The sequence below is a fragment of the Anolis sagrei genome, chromosome 8, assembly GCF_037176765.1.
Source record: "Anolis sagrei isolate rAnoSag1 chromosome 8, rAnoSag1.mat, whole genome shotgun sequence".
Classification (NCBI taxonomy): Eukaryota; Metazoa; Chordata; class Lepidosauria; order Squamata; family Dactyloidae; genus Anolis; species Anolis sagrei.
This window is the reverse complement of record NC_090028.1, coordinates 14,079,373-14,103,804: the sequence shown is the minus strand read 5'-3', so window position 1 is coordinate 14,103,804 and position 24,432 is coordinate 14,079,373. Positions and strand designations below refer to the sequence as shown.

The window sequence follows — 24,432 nt, the reverse complement described above, 5'->3', positions numbered from 1 at the left end:
TGCAGAGGGATCTTGGTCTTTCAAAATGTTTTGGGTGTGTCCCCAAATGAAGTGCCCCAGTGCATTCCGAAGAGCACCTCTCTCGTGTCTGTATGGAAGAGAAAATATTAGCAAGTACGGTTCGAATCTGGGGAGAGTGGGTAGAGCTCCCTCTGTCAGCTCTAGCTCCCCATGCGGGGACATAAGAGAAGCCTCCCACAAGGATGGCAAAACATCAAAACATCTGGGTGTCCCCTGAGCAACATCCTTGCAGATGGCCAATTCTCTCACACCAGAAGCGACTTGCAGTTTCTCAAGTTGCTCCTGACATGAAAAAAAAGCCTTTTTTCCCTAGAGGGCCATCTTGACACCAAATTGGGAGGGATAGCCAATACTCCAGAGGACAGGAGCAGGATTCAAAACGATCTTGACAGATTAGAGAGATGGGCCAAAACTAACAAAATGAAGTTCAACAGTGACAAATGCAAGATACTCCACTTAGGCAGAAAAAACGAAATGCAAAGATACAGAATGGGGGATGCCTGGCTCAAGAGCAGTACGTGTGAAAAAGATCTTGGAGGCCTTGTGGACAACAAGTTAAACATGAGCCAGCAATGTGATGTGGTGGCAAAAAAAGCCAATGGGATTTTGGCCTGCATCAATAGGAGCATAGTGTCTAGATCTAGGGAAGTAATGCTATGCCTCTATTCCGCTTTGCTTAGACCACACCTGGAATATTGTGTCCAATTCTGGGCACCACAATTCAAGAGAGATATTGACAAGCTGGAATGTGTCCAGAGGAGGGCGACTAAAATGATCAAGGGTCTGGAGAACAAGCCCTATGAGGAGCGGCTTAAGGAGCTGGGCATGTTTAGCCTGAAGAAGAGAAGGCTGAGAGGGGATATGATAGCCATGTATAAATATGTGAGAGGAAGCCACAGGGAGAAGGGAGCAAGCTTGTTTTCTGCTTCCTTGGAGACTAGGACGCGGAACAATGGCTTCAAACTACAAGAGAGGAGATTCCATCTGAACATTAGGAAGAACTTCCTGACTGTGAGAGCCGTTCAGCAGTGGAACTCTCTGCCCCGGAGTGTGGTGGAGGCTCCTTCTTTGGAAGCTTTTAAACAGAGGCTGGATGGCCATCTGTCAGGGGTGATTTGAATGCAATATTCCTGCTTCTTGGCAGAATGGGGTTGGACTGGATGGCCCATGAGGTCTCTTCCAACTCTTTGATTCTATGATTCTATGACAGGCCCAGAACCAGTCTGGATTTTACCGGAATCATAGAATCATAGAGTTGGAAGAGACCTCATGGGACATCCAGTCTAACCCCCTGCCAAGAAGCACGAACATTGCATTCAAACATCCCCGACAGATGGCCATCCAACCTCTTTTTTAAAGCTTCCAAAGAAGGAGCCTCCGCCACACTCCGGGGCAGACAGTTCCACTGCTGAATGGCTCTCGCAGTCAGGAAGTTCTTCCTAATGTTCACATGGAATCTCCTTTCTTGTAGTTTGAAGCCATTATTCCACGTCCTAGTCTCCAAGGAAGCAGAAAACAGACTTGCTCCCTCCTCCCTATGACTTCCTCTCACATGGCCCTCATGTCTCCTCTCAGCCTTCTCTTCTTCAGGCTAAACATGCCCAGTGAGTGGAGAGGGGAGGCCTGATCTCTGAGAGGTCTCTGAGAGGTCCCCTCTATCTTGTGGGGTTACTCAGGGGGCCATTCTCTCCCCTCTGTTGTTTAATATCTATATGCAACCACTTGCTCAGCTGGTTCGAGGTTTTGGGTTTGAGTGTTATCAGTACGCTGATGACACTCAGCTGTACCCGATTGTTTCCATCAGTGCCTCGAGGCCGTTACTGGATGGCTGCGTGCGAGCAGGTTGAGGGTGAATCCAGCAAAGACGGAGATCCTATGTCTGGGTCAACCGGGTAGTGGGGATATCCAGCAGCCTACCCTGGATGGCGAGGCGCTATGCCCGTCACCATTAGTAAAGAGTCTGGGAGTCCTTTTGGACCCTCTGATGATGATGGAGGCCCAGGTCTCCACCTTTTTTCATCTGCGGCAGGCTAGACGGCTGGCCCCCTCCCTGTCCAGGGACGACCTAGCTACGGTGATCCAGGCCACGGTCATCTCAAAACTGGACTACTGTAACGCCCTCTACATTGGCCTTCCTCTGTCGGTGATCTGGAAGCTCAAGTTGGTACAAAATGCAGCTGCTCGGCTCCTTGCGGGAATTCTGATGAGATGCCACATAACACCAATCTTACTACAGCTGCATTGGTTACCAATTGAGCACCGGATCACTTTCAACGTGATGGTACTCACCTTTAAGGCCTTGCATGGTCTGGGGCCGATGTACCTAAGGGGTGTCTCACCCCCTACCAACCCCAGAGATCCCTCCGTTCTGAGGACCAAGATCTATTGGAAATTCCCAGTGTCAAGACCTTGCGTCTAACAGCAACCAGACGCAGAGCCTTCACAGCAGTGGCGCCATCACTCTGGAATACTCTGCCACCTGAAGTCCGTGCCTTCCGGGACTTATCAGCTTTCCGCAGGGCTTGTAAGACATACCTGTTTCGACAGGCTTTTAATGTCTGATATTGCTGTTTTGAAATTGTTTTAAATTGCTTTTAAATTTTGTTAGATTTTAGCCATTCTTGTAAGCCGCTCCGAGCCCCAGGGGAGTGGCGGCATATAAGTCCAAATAATAAATAAATAAATAAATTGTGGTGCCCAGATTTTGACACATTGTCTACATTTTAAATATGGTGGTTGTTTGGATATGCGAATATGTTTAATTGTGCTGCAATACCATTATACATTGTGTTTTTAGCCGTATCTGTTTTAAATTATGTTGTGAGCCACTTTGGGAAGCAAGATGGATTATAAATAATGTCTTAACAATCAAGTAAATGGGAGCAGGGTTTTAAATTGGCGCTGTATTCCCGGTAGCTATTTATTATTGAATATTTGTAGAGCGATTGCTGTTCATTATACAACTAAATTAACCATGCTTTGGTATAATTCCCTCCAGATTTCATTGTGTGTTTGCTTAGATCCAAGATACATGGGTGGAAAAAAGAGCTGAGGGATTTGCATTGATTTATATGGATGCAAGTTGACCTTTGAGTTATAAAATAAAAAAGAGATCATAATGTAATCTTTTATGAACTTCTCAATCAAAGATTTCTAGTAATTATTGTAGTTGGTTGGTTGGGGCTTCCTCTTTCTGTCTAATGTTTGCCTTCAACATGCCAGAAAACAAGGAAATGAGTGTACTGTAATCCATGTTGTAAATTATGTTATAAATGTTCATAGAATCATAGAATCAAAGAGTTGGAAGAGACCTCATGGGCCATCCAGTCCAACCCCCTGCCAGGAAGCAGGAATATTGCATTCAAATCACCCCTGACAAATGGCCATCCAGCCTCTGCTTAAAAGCTTCCAAAGAAGGAGCCTCCACCACACTCCGGGGCAGAGAGTTCCACTGCTGAACGGCTCTCACAGTCAGGAAGTTCTTCCTAATGTTCAGATGGAATCTCCTCTATAACATTAATGTTATAGCATTAATGTTCAGGAATTGATCTGTTTTGTAGGTACATTAGTATATTTTGGCTTAGTACTGCAATTACAGCATGTCGTAGAAAGACATTGTCTTTCTACACGGTCATATATTTATTTATCACTAGCTGTCCCCTGCCACACTTTGCTGCGGTCCAGTCTGGTCATCTGGAAAATAAAGTAATGAGAAAGTGTTGGTTTCTAATATATGTAATTTCTTTGTGCTTGTGGTTAACAGTATTTCTTGTTGTTTCTTTGTCAGTGTTGATGTGGAGAGTGTCTGGTTTGCCTACTCTGGAATATGCAACATATCAAAGTCCTTCTTTAGGGGTCCCTTTCAAATTTATGCTACTATATCTGTCTGTGTGTGTGTGTGTTAATCATTCATTCATATATATATATATATATATATATATATATATATATATATATGACTGGATGGCTTTTTGTCAGGAGGACTTTCTTGTCCTGATGAAGGGAGTTGGACTGGATGGCCTTAAGTATTTTCTGTTGGTCATGGCGGTTCTGTGGGGAAAGTTTGCCCCAATTCTGTCGTTCGTGGGGTTCAGAATGCTCTTTGTAGGTGAACTGTGAATCCCAGTGACTACAACTTCCAAATGTCAAGGTCTATTTCCCCCAAACTTCATCTGTGTTCATATTTGGGCGTATTGAGTGCTTGTGCCGAGTTTGGTCCAGATTCATCATTGTTTGAGTCCACAGTGCTCTCTAGGCGTAGGTGAACTACAATTCCCAAATTCAAGGTCAATGCCCACCAAACCTTTCCAGGTTCAGGTTCACACAGAGGCTGAACCCCAACACACTGGGTTGTTTTAGGTTTTTTCGGGCTATATGGCCATGTTCTAGAGGTATTCTCTCCTGACGTTTCGCCTACATCTATGGAAGCATCCTACTACCTCTGAAGATGCTTGCCATAGATGCAGGTGAAACGTCAGAAGAGAATGCCTCTAGAACATGGCCATATAGCCCAAAAAAACCCTACAACAATCTCTCCAAATCTGTGGCCAATTCAATTTTGTTGTTCATTCATCCCAATACCTGCAAATGATTTTTTAAACAAAGGTTTCACGTCACCAAATGTTCACAATTGAACAATTTTCTGTCACCCACAGATCATGAAAAACATATTCCACCAGTCTTTCAATGCCTACAAGATGGATATTGAACCCAGAGTCAACGAACTGACTCTCCATCGCATCCAATGCAGCCACCGGCTCTTTGAAATCATGCTCTCCCACCGGCGGGTTACAGCAGCTCTCTTGGAGAAAGACAATGTTGTGGTCACCATCGAAGGAGAAGCAGCTCGTGTGTTGAATTTCGACACTGGTCAGTTCTTTTAAAAAATATTTTTCATTGCTTGTTGACCGAAAGGTTGCAGGTTCGAATCCAGGGAGAGGCGTGAGCTTCCGCTGTCAGCCCCAGCTTCTGCCAACCTAGCAGTTTGAAAACATGGAAATGTGAGTAGATCAATAGGTACCACTCCAGCGGGAAGGTTTTGTTTGTCGTGTCAGAGCAACCAGTCCATTATATTACATTTCTAACAGAACAAAGCAAACAAATAGAAAAATACAAAACTTGTGAGTTTGGTAGTTGGATAAATGTCCTTTGACCAGTATCTGGCCACTTGGAGTGCTTCTGGTGTTGCTGCAAGAAGGTCCTCCATTGTGCATGTAGCAGGGCTCAGGTTGCATTGCAGCAGGTGGTCAGTGGTTTGCTCTTCTCCATATTCGCATGTCAAGGATTCCACTTTGTAGCCCCATTTCTGAAGGTTGGCTCTGCATCTCGTGGTGCCAGAGCGCAGTCTGTTCAGCGCCTTCCAAGTCGCTCAGTCTTCTGAGGGACTCCAGGAGGGAGTCTCTCATTTGGTATCAGCCATTAGTTGAGGCTCTAGGTTTGAGCCTGCCACTTTTGGACTCTCGCTTGCTGAGGTGTTCCAGCGAGTGTCTCTGTAGATCTTAGAAAACTATTTCTAGATTTAAGTCATTGACGTGCTGGCTGATACCCAAACAGGGGATGAGCTGGAGATGTTACTGCCTTGGTCCTTTCACTGTTGGCTGCTACTTCCCGGCGGATGTCAGGTGGTGCAATACCGGCTAAGCAGTGTAATTTCTCCAGTGGTGTAGGGCGCAGACACCCCGTGATAATGCGGCATGTCTCATTAAGAGCCACATCCACTGTTTTAGTATGGTGAGATGTGTTCCACACTGGGCATGCATACTCAGCAGCAGAGTAGCACAGCGCAAGGGCAGATGTCTTCCCTGTATCTGGTTGTGATCCCCAGGTTGTGCCAGTCAGCTTTCGTATGATATTGTTTCTGGCACCCACTTTTTGTTTGATGTTCAGGCAGTGCTTCTTGTAGGTCAGAGCACGGTCCAGAGTGACTCCTAGGTATTTGGGTGCGCTGCAATGCTCCAGTGGGATTCCTTCCCAGGTGATCTTCAGAGCTCAGAGCTTCAGAGCGGGAAGGTAACGGTGCTCCATGCAGTCATGCAGGCCACATGACCTTGGAGGTATCCACGGACAACACCAGCTCTTCAACTTAGAAAGGGAGATGAGCACCACACCCCAGAGTCGAACACGACTGGACTTAATGTCAGGGAAAACCTTTACCCTTTACCTTACCTTCATTATCCAGACAGGGGGCACTAGGGGGTGCTAGAGAAAAAAGTATAGTCCATTTTATGGGGGTGGGGTATTGAAGGAGGAAAACAATTTCCCCTGTTTTTCCAGGTTAATAATATACTTTATTTATATTCTGCTCTATAATAATAATAATAATAATAATAATAACAACAGTAACCCTTTATTTATATTCTGCCCTATCTCCCCAAGGGAACTCAGGGCAGATCACAGTACACATACATGGCAAACATTCAAATCTGTTTTGGATAGACAATCCAGTGACAGACAAAATAGAAAGCAGGTATGTTGGCATGAGGTCCAGCTTTTTGGCGCCTTGGAATGTTGTGCTCAAATCCAGACACAGTGGGTGCTGTCGCTCCATCCTCTATGACGAAGAGCTATCAGGACTTCCTCCTTGGTTTTTGTTGCTGGGAATTTTCTGAACTTTTTCTTTATGGTGTCGTAAAATGAGTTCCTGTTTGTTTTAGCAGTACCTATTTTTTCTAATTAGGACAGCAGTAAGTCGGGCTGACAGTTGGAAGTTCATGCCGGCCTGGGGTTTCGAACTGGCAACCTTTCAGTTGGTAGATCTTATCATTGCTGGTGATTTACCAGCTGTGCTAATGCCTCGGATCAATAAACCTGTTCTAGGTTATCTGTTCTAGGTTATCTAAAGCTATCTCCCCAAGAGGACTCAGAACGGATTATAGGTACACACATGGCAAACGTTCAATGCCGTTATACAGAGACAGACAGTACATAAACAGAGGCAAGGCTTCCATCTTTCATTTCCGGCATCTGGTTTTGTTCGACTCGGCCATGGAGAGGTGCAGTAGTTTCATTTTCCATGCTGAGGAGCCTGTTGTCCGTGGACTCCTTTCCTGGTGAGATCTTTGCCGGCATGTTTTTCAGAGTGCCCTTTACCTCCCCACCAAAGTGCTAGCTATTTATTTATCTAATATATAAAAATGCTCATGTCATAATGAGTGGCTTAAAAACAAAAGAACCAAAGAACGAAATCACACCAAATTTGGCAACAAAACATCTCACTACACAAGGAGTGACTATCACTCAAAAAATTATGATTTTGTCATTTGGGAGTTGTCGTTGCTGGGATTTATAGTTCACCTATAATCAAAGAGCATTCTGAACTCGACCAACGATGGAATTGAACCAAACTTGGCACACAGGACTCCCATGACCAACAGAAAATACTAGCAGTGTTTGGTGGGCATTGACCTTGAGTTTGAGAGTTGTAGTTCACCTACATCCAGAGAGCACTGTGGACTCAAACAATGATGGATCTGGACCAAATTTGGCACAAGCACTCAATACGACCAAATATGAACACAGACGGAGGTTGAGTGAAATAGGCCTTGACATTTGGGAGTTGTAGTCACTGGGATTCACAGTTCACCTACAATCAAAGAGCATTCTGAACCCCACGAACAACAGAATCGGGGCAAACTTCCCACACAGAACCCCCATGACCAACAGAAAATACTTAAGGCCATCCAAGGCCATTTTTCAGATCAACAGACAGCCAGGGGCGGCTTGTCCATTACGCGAAGTAAGCAGTCGCAGAACACTTTTGTTGCCAGGGGCGCAGAGGCGCCTATGTAAATGCCCCTCGACTGCCACTTGAGGAGCGTCCCCTCAACTCACAACAGCCCTAGCAGTCCGGGAGAACCTCGGCTTTCTTGTCTCGCTGCCGGGCGATCCTCTTCCCAAAGGGACGGGCCCTTGAGTCTCGCCTCGCCCCTCTCGTTCCTGCTCCACCCGGCGAGCAGAGCCGGCGCTCAATCGTTCTCCGGGTTCGATCCCTTCCCCATGACCGGCTCCCTTTCCCGATCCCCCGGCTCTCCACCCGCCTCCTCTCCTCTCCCCAATCCGCGGGTGGGCCAAGGGGCGGAGCCGCCGCCCCTGGCCCGCTTCAGGTCCAGAGGCGTGTCAGGTCCGGAGGCGTGTCAGCGTGCACACCAAAAGTCGCCTCTTCTCCTGACTTTCTCTTCAGCCATTGGGACCGAGAGAGAGAGAAAGACCCCCTCCGGCTGGAGGTATCAACCACCTCCACTCCCTCCTTTGTTTTTGCGCCTATCTTCAGGAAAGGTGGGCATCTCCACCTCTCTCTCTCTTGGTCCCAATGGCTGAGGAGAAAGTCAGGAGAACAGGTGACTTTTGGTGCACACGCCGGGTTCTTCAGGCACACCTCCGGACCCAAAGCGGGCCAGGCAAGGGAGCAAGTGCGGCAAGTGTAGTTACTGGGATGTATAGTTCACCTACAATCAAAGAGCATTCTGAACTCCACCAGTGATGGAATTGAACCATATATGGCACACAGAACTCCCACGACAAACAGAAAATATATATCAATGATTGGTTGGGGGGGGGGGGGCACCAAAATACTGTTTGCTTACCATTGAAAATTACCTAGGGCCGCCTCTGCACACAGCAACGCATGGCAGGGGACAGCTAGTCTACTTACATTGTTGTTTTCGAACTACTAGGTGAGCTGAAGCTGGGCTTGAACTGCCAACCTTCTGGTCAGCAGGCTCTTCTATAGCAGGCGGTTTTAAACGCTGTGCTGGCCTGGCCCCCTGCACCCTTTTCCATATCACAGGGGGAAAACAGGGGGAAATGGTTTTCCTCCTTCAACCCACCCTCCACCCCCATCAAATGGGCTATCTCTCTCTCTCTCTAGCATCTTCTTAGTAGCCTCCGCCTGGATAATGGAACAGTACTGTGTTTTGGACTAGGGTTGCATTTACACTATAGAATTAATGCAGTTTACCAGCTGTGAGGATTTCTGGAAGTCTAAAACATCTGGGGACCCACAGGTTGAAAACCACTGCTCATACTCCTCCTCTTCTTCCTTGTTTTCCTTAGAAAAGAGTCCTTTTTTGTTTTACTCTCCAAAGAGGAGTTGCAAACCAAGGAAATGAATAATTTTCCTTTGCAGATTGACAAGAGTTTAAGTTGGCCCTTGAAAATAACAGTTCTTTCTTTCTTTCTTTCTTTCTTTCTTCCTTCTTGTAACACCCACTGGCAGGCTGTGGAGTTAATCTTGGACTGAGAGGCTTGGAGTCGACAGAAGAATTAATCTATAAAGTGGCCACGGCCATCGATCAGCATGATATCTTTGAGGCGCTGGCAGCGAAAATCCGGCATTCGAAACAAGTGGCAGAAGATTTTAAGCAGAACGGCTTGTTTGCTGCGATGTTTGAATGATCCATTAATGAGGAAACCACTGTGGAGGGCTACAAGGAATCTGTACCCCATTGCACATAAAACAAAAGGGAAGATAATCTCTCCAATTGACAGAGGTGTTAAAAACTATAACAGGACCACTGACTTTAGTCATAATTAACATTTCAATGAGCTCAAGGCCAGATAAAAATAAAGGCAACAAATCCATGTCATCAAAACTCAAGATGGTAAACCTGTGTCGAAGGTAAAGGTTTCCCCTTTACATTAAGTCTAGTCATGTCCGACTCTGGGGGGTGGTGCTCATCTCCATTTTTAAGCCGAAGAGCCAGCGTTGTCCGTAGACACCTCCAAGGCCATGTGGCTGGCATTCATTTATTTATCGTGTTGGGAGCAAACCAAACAGTTGTATTGCATTTTTTAACAAACAAACAAAACACAAAGTTTTCAAGCTTGGTAGTTGATTAAATGTCCTTTGACCAGTATCTGGCCACTTGGAGTGTCTCTGGTGTTACTATAAGAAGGTCCTCCATTGTGCATGTAGCAGGGCTCAGGTTGCATTGCAGCAGGTGGTCAGTGGTTTGCTCTTCTCCACACTCACATGTCGTGGACGCCACTCTGTGGCCCCATTTCTTAAGATTGATTCTACATCTCGTGGTGCCAGAACGCAGTCTGTTCAGCGCCTTCCAAGTCGCCCAGTTTTCTGTGTGCCCAGGAGGGAGTCTCTCATTTGGTATCAGACATTGATTGAGGTTCTGGGTTTGAGCCTGCCACTTTTGGACTCTCGCTTGCTTAGATGTTCCAGCAAGTATCTCTGTAGATCTTAGAAAACTATTTCTTGATTTAAGTCAATCACATGCTGACTAACACCCAAACAGCGGATGAGCTGGAGATGTCACTGCCTTGGTCCTTTCACTATTGGTTGCTACTTCCCGGCAGATGTCAGGTGGTGCAATACCGGCTAAACAGTATAATTTTTCCAATGGTGTAGGGCGCAGACACCCCGTGATAATGCGGCATGCCTCATTAAGAGCCACATCAACTGTTTTAGTGTGGCGAGATGTGTTCCACACTGGGCATGCATACTCAGCAGCAGAGTAGCATAGCGCAAGGGCAGATGTCTTTGCTGTGTCTGGTTGTGATCCCCAGGTTGTGCCTGTCAGCTTTCGTATGATATTGTTTCTAGCACCCACTTTTTGCTTGATATTCAGGCAGTGCTTCTTGTAGGTAAGAGCACGGTCCAGAGTGACTCCCAAGTATTTGGGTGCGCTGCAATGCTCCAGTGGGATTCCTTCCCAGGTGATCTTCAGAGCTTGGGATGCTTCTCTGTTCTTGAGATGAAAGGCACATGTCTGTGTTGTGGATGGGTTGGGGATCAGCTGGTTTTCCCTGTAATAGGCAGTAAGAGCACCTAGAGCTTCGGAGAGCTTCTGTTCTACCGTCTCAAAGCTCCCTGCTTGAGCAGTAATTGCACGATCATCAGCATAGATGAAACTCTCTGTCCCTTCTGGCAGTGGCTGGTCATTTGTGTAGATGTTGAACATGGATGGAGCAAGCACGCTCCCCTGAGGCAGGCCGTTCTTCTGTTTCCACCATCTGCTTCTCTGGCCCTGGAACTCAACAAAAAAGCTCCTGTTCTTAAGGTGAAAAGAACATATCTGTGTTTTAGATGGATAAGGGATGTGGCTGGCATGACTGCATGGAGCGCCGTTACCTTCCCCTTTTGATCTACTCACATTTGCATGTGTTCAAACTGCTAGGTTGGCAGAAGCTGGTTCTAACAGCCTGGTTAGTACTGGTTAGTGTGTGTGGTATGCAGACTCACCATGTGTGCCTGCCTGCAGCCGAGTGCCTCCTCTAGAGTAAGAAAGTCAGAACTTGCCTCCTTGGCTTGGAAAGAGTGCGTGTCGGGCGTGCAGGCCCAGAAAGCGTGTGCGCCTGCCTGCAGCCAAGCAAACTGGAAACCACAAGGGCTGAAGCTAGCTGTTCTGAGGTCTTCCTTCACTTTATTTCAACCTGGCAGATCTTTCTATTCTTTCGATTTCTATTGCCGGATCATCCACTTTCTCCTGTCCAGACTTTCTAAGAAAACCCAGACTTTGAAACTTTGACACACACAACATGAACTGGAAAAGGGATCATTTTAAACCTAGGACCATAAGTCCTACACTTATTTATTTATTTTATTTAAAACATTTATATTCCGCCCTTTTTACACCGAAGGGGACTTAGGGCGGAGCACAGCAAACATTCAATGCCAGGATACGAATTCTTATATACATACATAAACATTAAAAACATTTATCTCAATAAACACCATTTAAAACCGTCCTAGTCATCCACTTCAAATCTAATTGGCCTGGTCATCTTTCCTATTGCCGCTTTATTGCCCTGTCCCGAAAGCTTGGTCCCACAGCCAAGTTTTTACCATCCTTCTAAAGGACAGAAGGGAAGGGGCCGACCTGATCTCACCAGGAAAGGAGTTCCATAGCTTGGGGGGGGGGGGGGGGGGGGGGGCATCACGGAGAAGGCCCTGTCTCTCGTCCTTACCAATCGTGCCTGTGACAATGGCAAGACGGAAAGGAGGGCCTCCCCGAAGGATCTTCATCTATGCCATGGTTCATAGGGGGCGATGCGTTTGGACAGGTAAATTGAGCCAGGGCCATTTAGGGCTTTATAGGCCAATGTGCCTGGTAGCAAACTGGCAAACAGTGGAACTGGCGTAACATGGGAGTTGTATGCTCCCTGCATGCTGCCACAGTTATAAACCTTGCTGCCTCTCATTGGACTATTTTGAGCTTCTGAGCAGTCTTCAAAGGCAACCCCATGTAGAGTGCTTTGCAGTAGTCTATCCTAGACGGGCATGTAGCCGGGGGGGGGGGGGGGCTTGAGGGGCTTCAGCCCCCCCCCCTGAAATTCTCATGGTGGTTCGCAAAAAGGCCTTACTGGTGCATTATTTAAACTGTTATGTTTATTCATATCATGATCTGATCACCATACTCAATATATCCCATATGCATGGGGGTATTGGGGTAACGATACAAAAGGTTTGCTAGGGTAGACTCTCTTTCACTCAGACTCACCCCCCCCCCCGAAACTCAGCCCCCCCGAACCCCCCCCTGAAAAAAAACTCCGCCCCCCCCCCCGAATCGAAATCCTGGCTACGGGCCTGATCCTAGATGTTCCTTTGAGAGCATCCCAATCCCTGCATATTTCCAATTTCCTATTTCAAGTTTCCGAGCAGTCTTCAAAGGCAACCCCAGGCAGAGTGCGTCGCAGTAGTCTATCCTAGATGTAACGAGAGCATGGACCACCGCGGCCACACATATCACATGTAAGTTTCACTCTGTTTTTTCACACTGGCAATATGAAGTCCCTTGGAGGCCATCTCATGATGCACGGCCACTTTTGCTGGCCGCCCAAGGGAATCCATCTTGCCAGTGTGCAAAAATGGAGAGAGAACTCTGTTTTGCTCGGCTTCTGATTCAAGAAAATGAAGGGAAGAAGATGTGGCAAAAACTTGGGATGGATGGCTGTCCTCAAAGACGACACTTGCCGGAGTTAAAATGAATCCTAAAATCCTTTTTCCTGCTTCCCTCCCATAACATCTTTAGGAATTGGTGATATAGGACAGACCTACAATTATTTTGACTTTGGAAGAAGTCCGGAATAGCTTGTTATTTTGTCTATGGCGCCATCTGGTGCCATCTTCAATTATTCTACTTCTTTCTCCAATATTTTCAGTCTCCTTTCCATATTGTTGGCGAGACTAGGCATGCAACACAAATAGGATATTGTCGAAGGCTTTCATGGCCGGAATCACTGGGTTGTTGTAGGTTTTTTGGGGCTATATGGCCATGTTCTAGAGGCATTCTCTCCTGACGTTTCGCCTGCATCTATGGCAAGCATCCTCAAAGGTAGTGAGGATGTTTGCCATAGATGCAGGCGAAATGTCAGGAGAGAATGCCTCTAGAACATGGCCATATAGCCCCAAAAAACCTACAACAAGCCACAAAAAGGATATTGCTTCATTTGCACACCAAAAACAGTGCCTTTTTGCAAATGTTACACTGGAGGATTGCTGTATGAGGCAAAGATGGAGTGTGTGTGTGTGTTAAAAAAATCTCATGAGTTATAATCCCAGTCTGTATCAGAACATTCAGGGATGTTCTCTAATACACACATTTAGCGTAATGGGCCATTACCTGGACCACAAAATGTCTCAGGAGAGGAGTACTTAGATTTAGTACCCTTACATATATAAGAAGATAATATCCATTTTGGATCAGACCAATATTTTGTGAGGGCGGTGGTGAACCAGTCGCCTGCCAGAAGGATATAAAGGCAGTTGTAATCTTCATCTTTGCTTTCCAGCAATTGACATACTGCCTCTGCAAACAGCGGTGATGTACAACTACTCTGAATAGTAATCATTTATTGATTTGTTGTCCACATATTTAATAAATCACCCCTGAAAACCATCCAAACTGGTAGCCATCCCTACATTCTGTAGCACAGCAGAGAGCATACTGTGTATATGCAGGGTTGATAATTATGTTCCTGGGGAGCCCCCGGTGGCGCAGTGGGTTAAACCCCTGTGCCGGCAGGACTGAAGACGGACAGGACGCAGGTTCGAATCTGGGGAGAGTGTGGATGAGCTCCCTCTATCAGCTCCAGCTTCTCATGAGGGGACATGCTGGTCGCTTCACACACTGCTGGTCGCAGCACACCCAAATACCTGGGAGTCACTCTGGACCATGCTCTTACCTACAAGAAGCACTGACTGAACATCAAGCAAAAAGTGGGTGCCAGAAACAATATCATACGAAAGCTGACTGGCACAACCTGGGGATCACAACCAGATACAGTGAAGACATCTGCCCTTGTGCTATCCTACTCTGCTGCTGAGTATGCATGCCCAGTGTGGAACACATCTCACCACACTAAAACAGTGGATGTGGCTCTTAATGAGACATGCCGCATTATCACGGGGTGTCTGTGCTCTACACCACTGGAGAAATTACACTGCTTAGCCGGTATTGCACCACCTGACATCCGCCGGGAAGTAGCAGCCAATAGTGAAAGGACCAATGCAGAGACCTCTCCAGCTCATCCCGTTTGAGTATCAGCCAGCACGTCAACGACTTAAATCTAGAAATAGTTTTCTAAGATCTACAGAGACACTCTCTGGAACACCTCAGCAAGTGAGAGTCCAAAAGTGGCAGGCTCAAACCCAGAACCTCAACCAATGGCTGATACCAAGTGAGAGACTACCCCCTGGGCACACAGAGGACTGGGCGACTTGGAAGGCGCTGAACAGGCTGCGCTCTGGCACCACGAGATGCAGAGCCAACCTTCAGAAATGGGGCTACAAAGTGGAATCCTCGACATGCGAGTGTGGAGAGGAGCAAACCACAGACCACCTGCTGCAATACAACCTGAGGCCTGCCACATGCACAATGGAGGACCTTCTTCCAGCAACACCAGAAGCACTCCAAGTGGCCAGATACTGGTCAAAGGACATTTAACCAACTACCAATCTCACAAGTTTCGTATTTTGTCTGTTTGTTTGCTTTGTTCTGTTAGAAATGTAATATGATGAACTGGTTGCTCTGACACGACAAATAAAAAATGAGGGGGCATGAGAGAAGCCTCCCACAAGGATGGTAAAAACATCAAAACATCCCCTGGGCAACGTCCTTGCAGACAGCCAATTCTCTCATACCAAAAGCGACTTGCAGTTTCTCAAGTCGCTCCTGACATGACAAAACAAACAAACAAATAAAAAACACCTATGTTCACCTTGCAAAATTTCCAGCTATTTTCTTTGAATTTGCAGAGAAGTCATGCTACCCCTCTATTCTGCCTTGGTTAGACCACACCTGGAATATTGTGTCCAATTCTAGGCACCACAATTGAAGAGAGATATTGACATGCTGGAATGTGTCCAGAGGACTGCTAAAATGATCAAGGGTCTGGAGCCCTATGAGGAGCGGGTTAAAGCGTTGGGCATGTTTAGCCTGAAGAAGAGAAGGCTGAGAGGAGACATGTTATAATATGTGAGAGGAAATCATAGGGAGGAGGGAACAAGCTTGTTTTCAGCTTCCCTGGAGACTAGGACACAGAAGAATGGCTTCAAACTACAAGAAAGGAGATTCCATCTGAACATGAGGAAGAACTTCCTGACTGTGAGAGCCGTTCAGCAGTGGAACTCTCTGCTCTGGAGTGTGGTGGAGGCTCCTTCTTTGGAAGCCGATCCAGTTCAGAGCACAATTCAAAGCGCTGATTTTGACCTACAAAACCCTATACGGTTCCGGCACAGCGTACCTGTCCGAACGGATCTCCCTCTATGTCCCACCTCGGAGTTTAAGATCTTCTGGGGAGGCTCTGCTCTCGGCCCCGCCTCTATTACAAGTGAGATTGGCGGGGACGAGGAGCAGGGCCTTCTTGGTGGTGGCCCCCCACCTGTGGAATTCGCTCCCAGGGGAAATTAGATCAGCGACATCACTCCTTTCCTTCAGGAAAATACTGAAAACATGGATTTGGAACCAGGCATTCGGACAATTGTGCAGATAAAGAAAGGGCTTTGAGAATGGCCAGGAAATGACTAATGGAATGGAATTTGGAACTCTGAAAGACGAACGCTGAGCATGTGAATAGTTTTTATATGATGTGATGTATAGTGATTGTTATGATTGTTTTAACTGTGATAATTGTTTTAACTATGGTTTTGTACACTATGTATAATTTTTGTATAGGCATCAAATTGTGCCTTTTGTAACCCGCCCTGGGTCCCCCCTCGGGGGTTGAGAAGGGCGGGGTAAAAGTACCCGAAATAAATAAATAAATAAATATCAGATATTTACATTACTATTCATAACAGTAGCAAAATGACAATTATGAAGTGGCAACGAAAATAATGTTATGGTTGTGGGTCACCACAACATGAGGAACTGTATTAAGGGGTCGCAGCATTAGGAAGGTTGAGAAACACTGCTCTATGGAGATACCCTCACTGATACAGCTTCAGCTTCATGACTACTCAAATCTTGCAACATTCATACTTGCTTTAAACAGACAAGAGTTCTTTCTCCCACCCTGGATTATTCCACAGGTATAGAAACACTCCACTTTCTTCACTGCTAACAGGCCAGGAAATCAGAAGACGCTTACTTCTTGGGAGGAGAGCAATGTCCGGTCTCGATAAAATAGTAAAGAGTAGAGACATCACACTGGCAACAAAGATCCGCCTAGTCAAAGCCATGGTATTCCCTGTAGTCACCTACGGATGTGAGAGCTGGACCTTAGGGAAGGCTGAGCGAAGGAAGAGAGATGCTTTTGAGCTGTGGTGTTGGAGGAAAGTTCTGAGAGTGCCTTGGACTGCGAGAAGATCCAACCAGTCCATCCTCCAGGAAATAAAGCCCGACTGCTCATTGGAGGGAAGGATACTAGAGACAAAGTTGAAGTACTTTGGCCACATCATGAGGAGACAGCAAAGCCTGGAGAAGACAATTATGCTGGGGAAAGTGGAAGGCAAAAGGAAGAGGGGCCGACCAAGGACAAGATGGATGGATGGCATCCTTGAAGTGACTGGACTGACCTTGAAAGAGCTGGGGGTGGTGACGGCCGACAGGGAGCTCTGGCGTGGGCTGGTCCATGAGGTCACGAAGAGTCGGAGACGACTAAACGAATGAACAACAACAACAGGACCTCTGAAGATGCCATTAACCACAGATGCAGGCGAAACGTCAGGAAGGAATGCTGCTGGAACAAGGCCAAAAAACTCACAGCAATCCAGTGATTCTGGCCATAAAAGACTTATATCTGCCCTGAATTGGGTTATCTCAGGCCCCTACCACACGTTATAAAACCCCACATTATCTGCTTCGAACTGGATTATATAGCAGTGTGGACTCAGGGCCCGTCCACACAGCCATATAACCAAGAATATCAAGGGAGAACATCCCACAATATCTGCTCTGAACTGGGCTATCTGAAGCCCCTTCCATACAGCTGAATAAAATCCCACATTTTCTGCTCTGAACTGGAATATATGGCAGTGTGGACTCAGATAACTCAGTTCAAAGCAGGTATTGTGGGATTTCTTGCCTTGATATTCTGGGATATTGGGCTGTGTGGAAGGGCCCTTCAGTTAATGAAGCCACAACAGGAAGCAGCCAGGCTTTGAAGCTGCAAGGTCATTCAATGCTAATCAAGGTGGCCAATTTTAACATCCACACTTGCCTCCAACAGACAAGAGTTCTTTCTCCCACGCTGGACATTATTCCACAGATGTATAAACCTCATTTGCCTAGTTTCCAACAGACCTCACAACCTCTGAGGATGCCTGCCACAGATGTGGGCAAAACGTCAGGAGAGAATGCTTCTGGGACATACAGCCCAGAAAACTCACAGCAACCCACAACAGATAGTTATTGTAGAGGAGATAATGTCACAACAGAGTAAATCCTCTCCCCTTCCCTTTTAAAATCTTTTCAGAGATAGAAAGAAAAACTTCCCATTCCCAAACAGAACCGCCTGGCTCTTCTGACTCATCCCACGCTCGATTGTTTTCCTAGGACAGGCGCACGTGTCTTTTTGGCCCCAAGACTACATTTCCCAGCGTGCCCTTCGCCCTCCCCGCTCTGTGATTGGTCACCCCTAACGGAAGGGTTGCTTCATGAAAAGGGGCTCGGTGTGCAACGCTAAGGAGCAGAAAGGTTCCGCCTTAGTGGGACAGTAGGGAAGGGAGCTTTGGGGTTAGGAGCAGGGACCTTTCTTGGCCCTTTTGAGAAGAGGTTGCCTTGGAGACGGGAGAGAGCGGTATGGCGGCGCTGAAGTACGCGGGTCTGGACGACACTGACAGCGAGGAGGAGCTGCCCCCCGGCTGGGAGGAGAGGACCACCAAGGACGGCTGGGTCTACTACGCCAAGTAAGGAGACGGGGGAGCTTTGGGGGAGGCCTGGGCCAACTTGGGCCCTCCAGGTGTTTTGGACTTCAACTCCCACAATCCCTAACAGTCTCAGGCCCTTTCATTTCCCCCCTCAGCCACTTAAGTGTCTTAAAAATCTGGGTATGTTTAGCCTGCAGAAGAGATTGAGAGGAGACATGTATAAATATGTGGAAGGATGTCATAAAGAGACTTGTTTTCTGCTGCTTTGGAGATTGGGACACAATTGAGCCATGGATTCAAATGACAGGAAAGGAGATTCCACCAACATGAGGAAGAACTTCCTGACTGTAAGAGCTGTTCAGCAGTGGAACTCTCTGCCTCGGAGTGTGTCGGAAGCATCTTCCTTGGAGGCTTTTAAACAGAAGCTGGATGACCATCTGTCTGGGTATTTTAATTGAGCTTTTCCTGCATAGGAGGGGGAGGACTAGATGACTCATGTAGTCTCGTCCAACTCTATGAGGAAGAACTTCCTGACTATGAGAGCCATTCAGCAGTGGAACTCTCTGCCTCGGAGTGTGTCGGAAGCACCTTCCTTGCAGGCTTTTAAACAGAGGCTGGATGACCATCTGTCGGGGTATATAAGAACTTCCTGACTATGAGAGCCGTTCAGCAGTGGAACTCTCTGCCTCGGAGTGTGGTGGAAGCGCCTTCCTTGGAGGCTTTTAAACACAAGCTGGATGACCATCTGTCGGGGTATTTTAATTGAGCTTTTCCTGCATAGGAAGGGGTAGGACTAGATGACCCATGTGGTCTCGTCCAACTCTTTGAGGAAGAACTTCCTGACTATGAGAGCCGTTCAGCAGTGGCACTCTCTGCCTCGGAGTGTGTCGAAAGCACCTTCCTTGCAGGCTTTTAAACAGAGGCTGGATGACCATCTGTCGGGGTATATAAGAACTTCCTGACTATGAGAGCCGTTCAGCAGGGCAACTCTCTGCCTTGGAGTGTGGTGGAAGCACCTTCCTTGGAGGCTTTTAAACAGAGGCTGGATGACCATCTGTCGGGGTATATAAGAACTTCCTGACTATGAGAGGCGTTCAGCAGGGCAACTCTCTGCCTTGGAGTGTGGTGGAAGCACCTTCCTTGGAGGCTTTTAAACAGAGGCTGGATGACCATCTGTTGGGGTATTTTAATTGAACTTTTCCTGCATAGGAGGGGGTTGGACTAGACAGCCCATGTAGTCTCGTCCAACTCTATGAGGAAGAACTTCCTGACTGTGAGAGCCGTTCAGCAGTGGAACTCTCTGCCTCGGAGTGTGTCGAAGCACCTTCCTTGCAGGCTTTTAAACAGAGGCTGGATGGCCATCTGTCGGGGGTGCTTTGAATGCAATATTCCTGCTTCTTGACAGGGGGTTGGACTGGATGTCCCACGAGGTCTCTTCCAACTCTATGATTCTATAACCCTATGATTCAATGACATGCCACCAGGTAATGCACAACTCCTGCCAAAGTGCCACTTTTGACACAACGATTAAAGCCCTTTCCAGTTTCCATTCTGAAAATAGAGGGTAATTTTGGGCACCACAATTGAAGGGAGATGTTGACAAGCTGGAAAGTGTCCAGGGGAGGGCAACTAAAATGATTAGGGGTCTGGAGAACAAGCCCTATGAGGAGTGGGTTAAAGACCTGGGCATGTTTAGCCTGACGAGGAAGTCACAGGGAGGAGGGAGCAAGCTTGATTTCTGCTGCCCTGGAGACTAGGATGCAGGACAATGGCTTCAAACTACAAGAAAGGAGATTCTATCTGAACATGAGGAAGAACTTCCTGATTGTGAGAGCCGTTCAGCAGTGGAACTCTCTGCCCCGGAGTGTGGTAGAGGCTCCTTCTTTGGAAGCTTTTAAACGGAGGCTGGATGGCCATCTGTCAGGGTGCTTTGAATGCAATTTTCCTGCTTCTTGGCAGAATGGGGTTGGACTGGATGGCCCAGGAGGTCTCTTTCAACTCTAGGATTCTATGATTCCCTTTGTGGGTTGGAATGAGAGTTTGCATGTGCATGTGCCCTGCTTGGGGATATAGAAAGGAACTAAAGGTTATCAGAATGGAAATCGTAGATTGCTTCTGTATCCTTCCTTATTGGGTGGGAAACGGGATTTTCAGCATGTGTTGCTTATGACCTGTTTGTTTCAAGCAACACTTGCTCATTTTTTCTGTTTTGTTTTTTTGTGCAGCCTTGAATAAATGACACCCCAAGGGCCAGCCAGTCCAGTCTTCTGCCACGCAGGAATACTCAATCAAAGCACTCCTAACAGATGGCCGTCCAGCTTGTTTTTTAAAAACTCTAGAGAACGAGACTTCACCAGACTGAGGATATGAGTCCCACTTCCAAAGAATGAGGCTTTCCTACACTCCGGGGCAGAGAAATTTCAGTCAGGAAGTTTTTCCTAGTGTGGAAAATCTCTTTCCCTGCAATGTGAACCCATTATTTGATGTCCTGGTCTCTAAAGATGGCCAAGGGGACAGTTCCACCTTGTCTCCTGTGCTATTCTAATAATATAATATATTGCAATATAATATAGTATAATATAATATAATATATTGTATATACATATATTTATAATGTCTACGGACGACGCTGGCTCTTCGGCTTAGAAATGGAGATGAGCACCACACCCCAGAGTCAGACATGACTGGACTTAATGTCAGGGGACTACCTTTATCTATATTTATAATATTATAATGTAATGCAATATATTACTACTAATAATATATTATATATTTATATTACATGTAATCCATATAAATAAAAATGTAATGTTCGTTTGTGGGATTAACTGAACTCAAAAACCACTGGACGAATTGACACCAACTTTGGACACAACCCAATGTATGTCCATCAATTAAAAAAAATGATTTTGTCATTTGGGAGTTGTAGTTGCTGGGATTTATAGTTCACCTACAATCAAAGCGTATTCTGAACCCCACCAATGATGGAATTGAACCAAACTTGGCACACAATACTCCCATGACTAACAGAAAATACTGGAAGGGTTTGGTGGGCAGTGTCCTTTGGTTTTGGAGTTGTAGTTCACCTACGTCCAGAGAGCACTGTGGACTCAAACAATGATGGATCTGGACCAAACTCTACACGAATACTCAATATGCCCAAATGTGAACACTGGTGACGTTTGGGGAAAATAGAATCTTGACATTTGGGAGTTATCATTGCTGAGATTTGTAGTTCACCTACAATCACAGAGCATTCTGAACCCCACCAACGATAGAATTGGACCAAACCTCCCACACAGAATCCCCATAACCACCAGAGTGGGCCACAGCAACGCGTGGCAGGGGACGGCTAGTATTACTAATAATATTACAATATAATGGTATAGTACAATATAGTAATATTTAATACTATGCTAATAATGTAATATATTGTATGTATATATACCTTGTAAGCTGCTCTGAGTCCCCTTTGGGGTGAGAAGGGCGGCATATAAATGCAGTAAATAAATAATAAATAAAGCAACAGAAAAAAAGTTGGCCTCCTCTTCGAAGTGATTGTTAAAAGATTATTTTCCGTTTTCACACTGGTGATCTTTAAACACCCGGTCACATGCAAAATTAGTGGTTTATGGGACTATAAGGGGGATTATGAGACTGGCATGCTGAAGATTGTTCGACATATGCTACGTTGTGTTTGTGTGTGCTTGTATAGATAAATAAGGATGCAAACATCTTCCCTGCTACATTGTGTTTGTGTGTAATTGTATAAATAAATGAGGGTGCAAACATCTTCCTTGCTACATTGTGTTTGTGTGTTTTTGTATAAATAAACGAGGATGCAAGCATCTTTCTTAACCTACTTCCATCTCCCAAGGGTTTGAGGCATACATCTTCAAACTGCAGCCCTCCTGCTGTTTGGGCCTCCAAGTCCCAAAAGCCCTAGGCAGCTTGTTCAATGGTCAGGAATTCTGAGAGTATATATACGAGGGGTATTTTTTAAGTAAGGTCCGTTTTGTTGTTGACACTAGTAGTTCGCGCGCATACCGCAACGAGCGCGTGCGTCGTGTACCGGCCTGGCTCGGGAACAACTGTGCTCAGTTTCCGCTCTGTAGCTAACCTGTACGGTTCTGTTCTGTGCTTTAAAAATGTTTAAGACTATCAACTCACCCGCCGCATGTGAGGTTCACTCAGTGATATGGTTTTTGTCAGCAAGGAACCTGCCTGCTGCAGAAATTCATCGACAGATTTGTGAAGTGTACGGTGATACTGTTATGAGTGAAGGCAAAGTGCATAAGTGGGTACGACAATTCAAAGATGGCCGTGACAACGTCCATGATGAGGACCGCTCCGGTCACCCTTCTTTGATTACAGTGAACTCTTGGTGTTCGGAGGAGGCGGCAAGTTTTTATGAAGAGGGTATTTTAAAATTGGTTCAGAGGTATGATAAGTGAACAAACTTGGCAACTATGTCGAAAAATAGAGTGAAGTAAGTATGTACTTTCTGAAAATAAATTTACTTTTTTGAAATAAAGTTTCATTGTGTGCTTATGTTCAAACGGCCCTTACTTAAAAAATACTCCTCGTATTTTGGCTGGAGTTACACTTGAAAAATGTGCCTGTTCTGACTTGCATACAAATTCAACTTAAGAATAAACCTGTATTTATTTATTGAATCAGAAGTGAACCGTACAGATGTAATGTATTTAAAAAACACACCAAAGTTTAAAAACTTGGCATTATATTAAATATCCTTTGATCAGTAGCTGGTCACTTGGAGTCCCTCTGGTGTTGCTGCAAGAAGGTCCTCCATTGTGCATGTGGCAGGGCTCAGGTTGCATTGCAGCAGGTGGTCAGTGGTTTTGCTCTTCTCCACACTCACATGTCGTGGATTCTACTTTTTAACCCCATTTCTTAAGGTTGGCTCTGCATCTCGTGCCAGAGCGCAGTCTGTTCAGTGCCTTCCAAGTCACCCAGTTTTCTGTGTTCCCAGGAGGGAGTCTCTCATTTGGTATCAGCCAATGATTCAGATTCTGGGTTTGAGCCTGCCACTTTTGGACTCTCACTTGCTGAGGTGTTCCAGCGAGTGTCTCTGTAGATCTTAAAAAAAATCTATTTCTTGATTTAAATAATTGGCGTGCTGGATGATACCCAAACAGGGGATGAGCTGGAGATGTCATTCCCTTGGTCCTTGCTCTTCTCCACACTCGCATGTTGTAAACTCCACTTTGTGGTCCCATTTCTTAAGGTTGGCTCTGCATCTCATGGTCCCAGAGTGCAGTCTGTTTAGCACCTTCCAAGTCGCTCGGTCTTATGTGTGTGCAGGGGGGAGTCTCTCACTCAGTATCACCCATGGCTTGGGGTTCTGGGTTTTTGCCTGCCACTGTTGGACTCTTGCTTGCTGCAAGAATCTCTGTAGATCCTAGAAAACTATTTCTTGATTTAAGGCATTGGCGTTCTTACAAACACACCTTAAAAACCGGTAGAACCTATCATGTTTGTAACGTTGGACTGCTGTATATGCATATATTAGCTTGGAATAGCATAGGGAAGGGTGTGGTGTTTGTTTTGCTGACTGTGCCCCTGTTCAAATGATGTCTCCTCACTTTCTGACTCTGTGATAATAGGATTTTGAAAATGTGGCTTGTTGTTGAAACAACTGTGATAAAACTTCAGTGGAGACACCTTTTCCCCAGCTTTTAAACAGAGGCTGGATGGCCATCTGTCAGGGGTGATTTGGATGCAATATTCCTGCTTCTTGGCAGAATGGGGTTGGACTGGATGGCCCATGAGGTCTCTTCCAACTCTTTGATTCTTTGATTCTATGTTAATAACTCTTTTAGGATTGAATTTCCCTTCTGAAGGAAGATTTCTCTCACTTCCTGTTGTCTTACTCCCATTGTTTGTAAGTCAGATGCTTGTAACTTCAGAACTGCCTGTACTTTTAAAGATGGACAAAGCATGCTGTCCTTGCTTGTTTCAGAATAAGTCCCTTTGTTTTAACAGCCCTGGGATCCTTACCTTTTTGCATGCGCTCTGCTACTGAGTTCCTGTCGCCTAGTAGTAGAGCATATACAAAAAATCTTGGGTTCAATTCATGATATCTTGGCATAGGTTCAAGAAGGTGGCCTGTCTGGAGGCGTGTGATA

The 24,432-nt window shown here is 46.0% G+C and overlaps 2 protein-coding genes across 2 annotated transcripts in view; both read left to right on the top strand.

Annotated features, from left to right (window-relative positions):
* LOC132783159 (uncharacterized) overlaps positions 1–9,908 on the top strand; it is a 28,880-nt gene extending 18,972 nt beyond the window's left edge. The window contains exons 4-5 of the mRNA XM_060788248.2: positions 4,677–4,890; positions 9,236–9,908. Coding sequence (XP_060644231.2) covers positions 4,677–4,890; positions 9,236–9,414 — 393 coding nt within the window. The 3' untranslated portion in view covers positions 9,415–9,908. The remainder of the gene's footprint in view (positions 1–4,676; positions 4,891–9,235) is intronic.
* An 8,177-nt stretch (positions 9,909–18,085) lies between these two features.
* WWOX (WW domain containing oxidoreductase) overlaps positions 18,086–24,432 on the top strand; it is a 1,061,193-nt gene continuing 1,054,846 nt past the window's right edge. The window contains exon 1 of the mRNA XM_067471037.1: positions 18,086–18,322. Coding sequence (XP_067327138.1) covers positions 18,216–18,322 — 107 coding nt within the window. The 5' untranslated portion in view covers positions 18,086–18,215. The remainder of the gene's footprint in view (positions 18,323–24,432) is intronic.